This window comes from Pseudonaja textilis, chromosome 2 (genome assembly GCF_049901715.1).
Source record: "Pseudonaja textilis isolate UNSWEBS1 chromosome 2, rPseTex1.2, whole genome shotgun sequence".
Lineage (NCBI taxonomy): Eukaryota > Metazoa > Chordata > Lepidosauria > Squamata > Elapidae > Pseudonaja > Pseudonaja textilis.
Window position 1 is genome coordinate 72,393,259 of NC_141991.1, and position 10,642 is coordinate 72,403,900.

General features: G+C 37.5%; 1 protein-coding gene across 1 annotated transcript; it reads left to right on the forward strand.

Annotated features, from left to right (window-relative positions):
- Positions 1-127: 127 nt before the first annotated feature.
- RBM22 (RNA binding motif protein 22) lies at positions 128-10,057 on the forward strand. Its single transcript, XM_026696612.2, has 11 exons — positions 128-267; positions 717-770; positions 1,312-1,341; positions 2,007-2,139; positions 4,122-4,222; positions 4,381-4,553; positions 5,193-5,393; positions 6,360-6,524; positions 6,654-6,742; positions 7,799-7,933; positions 8,920-10,057. Exons 1-11 carry the CDS (start codon positions 214-216, stop codon positions 9,048-9,050), a joined length of 1,266 nt encoding a protein of 421 aa, XP_026552397.1. The 5' UTR covers positions 128-213; the 3' UTR covers positions 9,051-10,057.
- Positions 10,058-10,642: the final 585 nt, after the last annotated feature.

A 10,642-nucleotide genomic window follows, 5' to 3' on the forward strand; every position in this document is an offset into this window, starting at 1 on the left:
TGGAGGTCAGGTCTGGGGAGGAACTTCCGTTTCCACCAGTCAAAAGGGAGCGGCCTCATCTAATAGGGCATGAAAAAAAAAAAGACACTCTCACCCGTCTCTTACAGTCATTGGTCAAGAAGCTGGACTACGGAAAGGTACTTCCGGAGTGCGGAGCGTCTATTTCCGGGCCCGCTATTTTTTTTTTTTTTTTAATACTTGAAGCACAATAAAATGGCGACGTCTCTGGGATCCAACACGTACAATCGGCAGAACTGGGAGGATGCGGTAAAAACGTTGTCCTTTGTGTTTGGGTGCCTTGGCTTCGGTAGGAGGGAGAGGGTGGCTCTGAATCGGGCCGGTCCGTTGACATCGTCGTGCTTCGTAGCCGAAGAGGCTTCCATCCGTTGCTCGAGAAGAGGGATGTTGGAAAGCGTGCCGAGGCCGGGGCTGCTGCCTGGTCTGAGCTTCCTGCGGTCACACGGAGGGACGGAGGCGATTCCGTAACTTGATCGGTTTTCCCGGAGGAATGAAGCGTATGGCTTCCCTTTCTCTTAATTTAGGCAATCTTAGGGCATTTAGATCCTTCAGGTCCTGTAGCTCTTCAACCGTGTATGATTGGAAGAGTTGTGTCATTTTCTGTTTTGTTTTGTTTTGTTTTTTAATCCACAGCCCTTTTGGTGTACAACAGGGTTATGTTATCTTGGTCTTGGAATAATTACACTTTTTCCCTGTAGGATTTCCCTATTTTGTGCCAGACCTGTCTTGGAGAAAACCCCTATATCCGAATGGTATGTTGTTGTGAGGGAACAATATTTAAAATACATAATAAAGGTAAAAGGAACTGAGCTGGGTGCATAAATGCAAGATCAAAGCAAACAGAACTTCATTTCATAGTTCTTCATGTTTAGCTTGGCAAAAGATCTATATACTCACTATGTACGAGTAACCTTTTTCAAGTACATTAATGACAAGATTTGTGTATACAGTATATGTATCATTTTGGTACATTAAAAGCTAGCTCTAATTTTGAAAAGGATGACAAGCTAAAATTTATTGGAGATCAAGAAATAGATCTCTGAAAGGACCCTGGTATCTAGACTCTTTTGGAAGATGAAGAGTGAAGATTTCTTGCATGTTATTGTTTTGATTTTAGTAATGATTGGAGACTGGTATGCCTTGTCTTCTGTTCTTCCATCTGACAGATGGAAGTCATGTACAAAATACAAATGAGCTTCTTGGATAGTGAAAAAAAACAAAGCTTGATTTTTGAAATATATTGTCTTGGAATAATTATCTATTGTAATATGTTCTTTCCTCCCTGTATTTTAGACCAAAGAAAAATATGGAAAAGAATGCAAGGTAGGTTTTCCATTTGAAAACAACTTACATAATTGTAAAGAATGGCACACACAAAGTAGCTTGTGGCTCTGTAAATTGCAGTAATTTTGCTGTTACTTAGGAAATTGTATAAACTTGGACATCATCTTAAACTAACAGTATTGCTTGAACTTAGAATATTAAGTATAACTAGGATGTGTAAATCCAGCTACTTAGCACTATTATCAAACATAAATTAGCTGTTTTTCTTTAAACTTAAGTATCTTGGTTCTAAAGGTAAGCATTTAAATCATAAGGGTACTTATGGAATGTGGAATGTGTATGTCATTAAAAAAAAAAAAACCAGAGCAGCCTATCCAGAATCAATCTTTGAATAGTGTAAGTATGTTCTTTTTAGGAAAGATGGTATATCTTCAGTGTTTTATTTATTTGAACAAGTAAGACTGAATCTCTCAAAACAGATCTTTCAGACCACAGTATAATGGAAAATTAATATTGGAAAATTAGATATATGTAAGTATGCCTAAATTGAGATACTGACTCAATCTAGGAATTTATTTGGGTGTGCAATATGTCAGCCAGCTAAAATTGCACAGAATGTAGGCATAATAGAAATATTTTAAATAAAAATGCATTAAAATAGATTTTGGTTAGGATGATATACATTAATGTAATAATTGTTTCAGATCTGTGCCAGGCCGTTCACAGTTTTTCGTTGGTGCCCTGGTGTACGTATGCGCTTTAAGAAGACTGAAGTGTGCCAAACATGCAGCAAGCTGAAGAATGTTTGTCAGACTTGCCTTCTTGACTTGGAATATGGTTTGTAGTTATCATTTTACATTGAATGAATGATTACAAAATTAGCACATTATTATTCCAGTGCACTAACAATGAGTTGCTATTACTGGAGATCAGAGTCTGCATATCTGAAGTTCTGCAAGATGAAGAAGAATGACATAAGTAGCACTAATTTATCAGTTTAGAGAAATGAGTCTGGCATTCCCTTTCTTGAAATGACAGGCATTACTGATAGTACTTAATAGTGAAAATAAAAAAGGGTTTGTCATATAAAATACTAGGTAAAATCAATCCATGTTCCACTGTTTTGAATAAATCAATACTGGAAGCTCTGACTGAAATCAGAAAAGGTAGCTTTAATGTTTTTCTCCCAACTTCAACCCACTAATAAAGGGTGGAGAGTCCAGAAAAATATGTAATAAATCTCCACATACAGTTCTTTTAATCTCCTGGTCTCTGTATTCCTTTTCTCTTTGACATACTACAATTAGTTTTGAAGTGCTGTTAGAAAATGGTTTAGGTTGAATATTTTTAGGGACATCTGTAACTGTAGATCGGATACATCAGTTTTGTTTTTCCAGTTTGCCCAAGGTTACTTTGTACAGTATTCCTGTCTGTTACAAAGCTTGACCATTTTTAAATGGTTATTACATCTTAAGGCATTTCTGTCTTAATACCATAGATATTTATGTGTGTTCCAGAATGTACAGCTGGTTCTCAACTTACAACCACAATTGAGCCCAAAATTTATGTTGCTAAATGAAAAATTTGTTAAGTGAGTTTTGCTCTGTGTTACAACATTCCTTGTGATATTCGTTAAGTGAAACACCATAGTTGTTAAATTAGTAACATGGCTGTTATGTGAATCTGGCTTCCCCATTGACTTTGCTTGTCAGAAGGTTGTAAAAGGTGAACTTATGACCCTAGGACACTGCAACCATCATAAATGTGAGTTAAATGTCAAGCAACCGAATGGAAATCATATGATCACAGGGATGCGGCAATGGACATAAGTGTGAAAATTGGTCATAAGCAATTTTTTCACTGCCATTGTAACTTCCGTCCCTAAGTGAACTATTGTAAGTCGAGGACTACCTGTACTACGGTATCCATATTTGGCATCTTTTTAATCTTTGAATCTGAAGTGCTGCACAGCCCCAATATGATGTTACGTAGCTGAACATGAGTTAAAAGAGAATTGGAATATAGATATATTGAATAAAATCTCAATGTCCCAGAGGGGAGAAATAATTTTGTTAAAAAATGGATGAAGGGAATTCATGTGATGGCTGTTATCTAAATATAGATATCCCTCATTTAACAATGCTAATTGGGACCAGAAACTCTATTATTAAGTGACACGATAATAAGTTGAAAAACCATGTGACTGTGCTGTTTTGTGACAGCAGTTCCAGCAATGCAGTGTTGTTGTTAAATGAGGATCATCCTTAAGTGAGGGTCTCATATATGTGCAACTTCCAATTTTCTGTCAAATTCCTCATGCTTAGGAATCGCAATCATGTAACCATAGGGACTCTGCAACAGTTGTTAATATGGGATCCAGTTATAACTACACTCATTCAGCATCATGATGTTAACTGTAGATTTCTACAGGACCTAAGATTTGAGTGCCATGGATATTTGTGGTACAGTAAAATCAAAGTTAATGTTGATTTTAAAAATAATTATGTTAGATAGGCCATATTGATAATATGGGATAGATACAAATCCAGGTTGTGTCAGAAAACGCCTTTCTGGCTGTCAGCACAAGAATCTTTTATTGAAAATTGAAATAGAAAAAGAATGAGTGTAATAACGTATAATAAAGTAGACTAAATTTTGGCTATAAATGTACAGATTATGATTTATGGTGTCTGATTATTAGATTAGAGAACGAATAGTGTCATGTTGTAACATTAGTGAAAGAGGTAAATTTATTATTTTGGAAAAACGTCTTTTGTTTTTGCTTTGTATCAATTGTGTGTTTTGTTCCTCAATATTAGGTTTACCTATTCAGGTTCGTGATGCTGGACTCTCACTTAAAGATGATATGCCCAAATCTGATGTTAATAAAGAATATTACACCCAAAATATGGAAAGAGAGGTGAAGAAATTTTTTTTTTTTTTTGTAGAGTAAATTAAATGAGCCCAATATTTGGACATGAACCTTCTTGGTATTACTGTATACCGCCCGAACCATGAGAGGGGTGGCATATAAATTGAATAAAATAAATAACCACTTTTATCTGTCTGCTTTTCTAGATCATGAATTCAGATGGCACTCGACCTGTCGGCGCTCTTGGAAAGGCAACATCTACCAGTGACATGCTGCTAAAATTGGCTCGGACCACCCCTTACTACAAGCGCAACCGCCCTCATATTTGTTCATTCTGGGTGAAAGGAGAATGTAAAAGGGGAGAAGAGTGTCCTTACAGGTATAACTAAATGCAGAAATTCATTAATTTTACAAGTTTAAGTTGCCTGACAAATGGGTGGCAAAAATGGAGGGATGGATGGATGAATGGAGGACAAATGGGAAGGAAGGTAGGTTTCAAGAGTTCAGGCAGTTAGCTAAAAGAAAATAATGCGTATGCATCAACAAATCCAGAAATATCAAAATGGAAACATTGTTTATTGGAATTCTGTTCAAGGCAGAACATTCCCTTTTAATTTGCACTCACAACAATCTGTTGCAAAAGTGACTGTGAACTAAGGATCAAATAGAATCTGGGTTTCCTTGTTTCTATGGCAACACCATAATCATTCCACTGAGTCTCATGTTGTTACTGCTAAGACCGTAGTTGTAATCTTTAGTTAATACATACTAAGTAATTGACTCTGATGACTGAGAAGCTCTTGAAATTGCAGCAATGGTGCTTTTTCAAAAATTCCAATAATTGCATATGATAAAATTTCCAATATTTGCATATTATGTAATTAATAATCTAGCTTCCTTTTAAATTATCTGGGTGTTATGTTGCCAAATTAGTGCCAAGGTTTAGAAGGCTAGATAAGTCACATCAATTTAACCACTCTTAACCACATATCGTACCATATTGCTTTGGACTCTTTAGACATGAAAAACCTACAGATCCGGATGATCCCCTTGCAGATCAGAACATTAAAGATCGCTACTATGGTATAAATGATCCTGTGGCTGACAAGCTCCTCAAGCGAGCTTCTACCATGCCTCGTCTAGATCCTCCTGATGACAAGACCATTACAACCCTGTATGTCGGTGGTCTAGGCGATACTATCACGGAGTCTGATCTTAGGTATGTTTCTATTGTTTGCTTCATTTCTTGTCAGTGTTATAACATTTTCTTTTTTGAGATTGTCAATAATAAGTGATTTTTCCAGGTTCAGTCAAAAATGTATCTACAGCAGTATATATCAGCATCCATAATTTGCTTCTCAAGACTTCACTTTTAGCTTTATGTACATTTGACATCTATTATTATTATTTTAATGCATCCTTGACTTCTCCATATAATAAACTGGCATATCTCCAAGTCAACATAGAACATTGTTTTTTTGAGAAGATATTTATCATGTTTATGTGTCTTGTTGCTCCAAAATAATACAAGCCAACAGTGGCAATGAGAAGGGATGCCAATTGAAAGTTTTAAATAAGATAGCAGCTAAAGTTTTACCAGCATCTTACTATTTCGTTTACTAATGATTCTTTGGCAATATTAGCAAATTTTAAAGTATTCTTATTGATTCATCAGCATGTAATACTGTTTATTAATCTGCTACTTTATGTTTACATGATATACATGTATGTATGTATGTATGTATGTATGTATGTATGGTATTCAGCTTTGTTCAGATATTTTCCCACGTTATTATAGTTGTGCTTTTAAAGTTGTAGCAACGTTTCGGCAGAATCTCGTCTGCCATCATCAGGCTTCTGTAACTTCTATAGAAGCCTGATGATGGCAGATGAGATTCTGCTGAAACGTTGCTACAACTTTAAAAGCACAACTATAATAACGTGGGAAAATATCTGAAGAAAGCTGAATACCATACATACATACATACATACATATATAAACAAATTATTTTAGATTGATTTTTTTCAGAATTTTAAATAGCATTAAATATATATAATTAATTGATGAACAATTTAGAGGCAAACTTTCTTTACTGGCTATATAAAAACCAATTTAGTTTTGTGTTACATCGTTGTGTGTGTGAGAAAGACCTTGTATTACAGTATCATAATGTTTCTTCTTCAGGAATCACTTCTATCAGTTTGGTGAGATTCGGACAATAACAGTGGTCCAGAGGCAGCAGTGTGCATTTATCCAATTTGCTACCCGACAAGCCGCAGAAGTAGCAGCAGAAAAATCCTTCAACAAACTCATTGTGAACGGCCGCAGGCTTAATGTGAAGTGGGGCAGGTGAGTGAGTGGTCAGGAAAAAAGAGTGAAAGCAATACACATTTGTCTTCCACTCTTTCATCCAGTACAAGTTAATTATTTGTAACTTATCAATTGATCATAATTATGGTATCTTTTCCTGGATTTCAGATCTCAAGCAGCCAGGGGGAAAGAAAAGGAACGAGAAGGGACTACAGAATCTGGTCTAAAACTGGAACCAGTTCCTGGTCTACCTGGAGGTAAGGCAGTTCTCTTCTGCCAAAGCTGTTTATTATGACAGCCTTAGCAAAGGGAAAATACAGAAGGATTTGTGTTTTTTGATCTAACCTTGAAAGGCAGTTATGTCCCCAAAAGGGAATGAAACAAGTAGAACGTCTTGAGTTCTGTTTGATTGGCAATTGAATAATGAATTAGAACAAGTCTGTGAATGAAGGCCTGGATTATTATTTGAAACCTATTAATTTAGTTCTTTGAAGGATAAAGAGCTAGGGTCATATTCAAATGCTTTTGATACCTCAATATTTAGTGCTTCTGAAACCTTTCAAGAGATACAGGTTGTTTATTCCAAATATGGGCTTTCCATAACAATAGGTCTGTGAAGTAGTCTGTAAGGCTACAGTGCACTGCCTCTCCTATCTCCCAATCCATGTTGAATCTCTAGTAAATAATGAAGATGTTGTGAAGGTGTTCTCAAGGCACTCTGAGTTTCGTTGTTTGCAGATATTTCATTACACAACCTCACACTGAGTGTGAGATTTGCTGGCAGGGCAAACTACTTATAAACAAGACAGGAAAGCCCACATTTACTCACGCTGATGATGCTACGTAGTAGCAATAGCAATAGCAGTTAGACTTATATACCACTTCACAGAGCTTTACAGCCCTCTCTAAGTGATTTTAGTGTCAGCATATTGCCTCCAACAATCTGAGTCCTCATTTTACCCACCTTGGAAGGATGGAAGGCTGAGTCAACCTTGAACCTGGTGAGATTCGATCTGCCAAATTGCAGGCAGCCAGCAATCAGCAGAAGTAGCCTGCAGTACTGCATTCTAACCACTGTGGCTCCCAGGGTAGTAGGATACTGAAACATCTGCAAACAGCCAAGGCTCAGAGACTAGCAATAATTTCACAGTTCAACCCTGAGCTACAGTTATTCTCTTCTGGTGGAATGGAGACCCTGTTGTGAAAACAGATTGAAGTGACGCTTTCTTGACCTAATTTGTGCAGGCGTGTGGGTACTGTACTGTGGTCGCTGGAAAAAGTTTTACAACTAACTGAAATGTTATGCCCTGCAGCTCTTCCACCTCCTCCTGCAGCAGAAGAGGAAGCAGCTTCTGCAAATTACTTCAATCTATCTCCCAGTGGCCCTCCAGCTGTTGTAAACATTGCCCTTCCGCCACCACCTGGCATCGCACCGCCACCACCGCCAGGTAATTATTAATTCTGATCCTTGGAGAAGCAGATGCTTGATTACTGTTCTTTAAACAAATAGAATAGCATATTCTGTTGTCTGAACATCTTCAGAAATTGCGTGCGATGGTATTATCACTTTAAAAACTCTTCGTTATTTCAGCAAGTTTTTGCTTTCTTCATTTCCAGACTGCAAAAAGTCTCGTGATAAGAAAATAAGCCATCTGAATTATATATTTTCCTAGAAGATTTTTAGACTTTACTATATAAATCTATACAGGCTACTCCTTACTTTACAACCACTCATTTAGGGAGTGTTCAAACTTACAGTAGCACTGAAAAAAGTGATTTGTGACCATTTTTCACAGTTAGGACAGTTGCAGTATCCCCATGGTCATGTGATTAAAATTCAGATGCTGGGCAACTGATTCATACTTACGACACTGCACTGTCCCGTGGCCATGCCATCACCTTTTGCAACTTTCTGACAAGTAAAGTCAAGCCGGATTCACTTAACAAACATGTCACTAACTTAAAAACTGCAGTGCTTCACTTAAGCTATGGCAAGAAAGGCCATAAAACGGGGCAAAACTCACTTAACAAATGTCACACTTAAGAACAGAAATTTGGGGCTCAATTGTGGTTGTAAGTCGAGGAGCCCCCCCTGTATATAATTGCCACCCTAATTCTTTTTTTTAAACAATACATTTGTGATATTTTGTTTTGAAGTGACTATTATTTTGAATTTGCAAATTATAAACCATGAACAACTCTTCAGTGGTAGATTTGAAATAACGATAAAACTAAAAGTAAAAATGCAGCTAATTCACGATAGCTAAATCAAAATATATTTAGGGTGAATAAAAATATTACGGCTCGGAATCCAATCTTTCCTGTACATTCCAGAGAAACTGTTAAGTCTTGCCTTTATTTGCAAAAATCTTGCTTTTACATGGGAAACGAATCGTCCATAGATAATCTTTTTTGTTTTTGTTTTATCCTGCAGGTTTTGGGCCACACATGTTTCATGCAATGGGACCTCCACCTCCTTTCATGAGGGCTCCAGGCCCCATACATTATCCTTCTCAAGATCCACAACGAATGGGTGCACATGCAGGAAAACACAACAATCCCTAACCCCGCTGACTCTCCTTTCTTATTTTTCTTTTGACAAGACATTTAAATTTGTAGCATATCACACCCAATAAATCTCCCCTTTTTTCTGTGCACCCAGCACAGATTTAATCTTATTGTGTTTTACAGCAACAAAAACCGATCCCTTGTATAATAACCAGAAATCTTAACTTTGGTGGTGGGGAGGGTGGTTTCTGTTAAAAAGAAAGAAAGAAAAGAAGCAGTACAGCTATGATTTTTTTATTAAAAAAAAAATGCTCGAGTTGCAAACACCATACATGTATTCCATTTTGCACACCCCTGGTAAGTCTTTTGGCTTATGGTTACTTTTAAGTCTGCCAATTGCCAGTCAGTCAACAGTAGAATTGACCCAAACCTGCTCAGGTCTTGGACACACCTTCACAGCTCAGTTACTCAAACTGTTGAAATTAGATTCAGATTCCTCTTTGCACCGAGTTGGACTGGCATAATGTAGAAGGTCCCAGCAGACTCCTATGAAGATCATGCAGATGGTGTATCAAAGCTGTTTCTGTCATTCATGATCTTGGCTGTAATACCTGTCATCAAAATGTTGAGACAGCAGTTCTGCATGCTTGCTAATCCTCTGTTACAGAGGAAGTGACCCGGATTGAAAGTTCCACAGCCTTCATTTGTTACTATAACTTGTCTGGTTTATTCCTAATTCAAATGTTTGATTACTGATGGTTGTTTTGGATACGTGTTTCACGATTTATTTTGTACCATCTTTCTTTGCCCTTGGTCTGTAACGTGTCTTAGTAAAGAAAACCATATTTTTTACCTATTCTCAAAGTTCATTGTTTTTGAAGAAAATATTCCTAATTGGTTTTCTCAGTGATGCTTGGACCTAGCCTTTAGTTTATTTATTTGTTAAATTAATTTGCTGCCTGCCTTGCCACGGGGCTACTCTACCTGGCTTACAATAATAAAAAGGAAGAAAAATGAAAGGAATGTAAACAGAAGTAAAATAATAAAATAAACAAGAAACACAACAAGAATCATCATCATTTTAGCCATTGTCTTATCCACTGCAGGATGAAGGCCTCTTCTGCATGTTTCCAAGTAATATGGTCCTGAGCTTTCTTTTGCCAATTGGGCCCGCAATAATTGCTGATGTCGATCCATGAAAGCCAAAAGGATGGATGGAGAGCAGATTGCAAGGGGAGGAGAGGTGGAGTCTGCCATCAATCCAGCTCCACCTCCACTGTGGAAGTCCCCATTGGGTTCCTAGACCAGCCGGCAGAGCCCGGCCTTCAGGCTCTTGCGGAAGGCTAAAGGGAAGGGGTGTGTGTGCAAATGTTACTTTTTAAAAGTAAGATGTCCCAAAGACAGGTGCTGTAGCAGAGAAGGCTGTTCTGGATCTCGAGAGAGTTCCTTGGCCAACAGGATCTGAATAATACCTCTCTGCCAGCATGAGTAGGATAGGCTTTCCTAGTGGGACAATGCAGTTCAGGCAGCCTGGACCTATGCCATTAAGGCTTTAAAGGCATAACACCTTGAACTGTACTCAGAAACAGTTTGATAGCCAGTGAAATTTGCAGAGCTGAGGTGTAATATGGGCCATCCTTAGGAGCCTC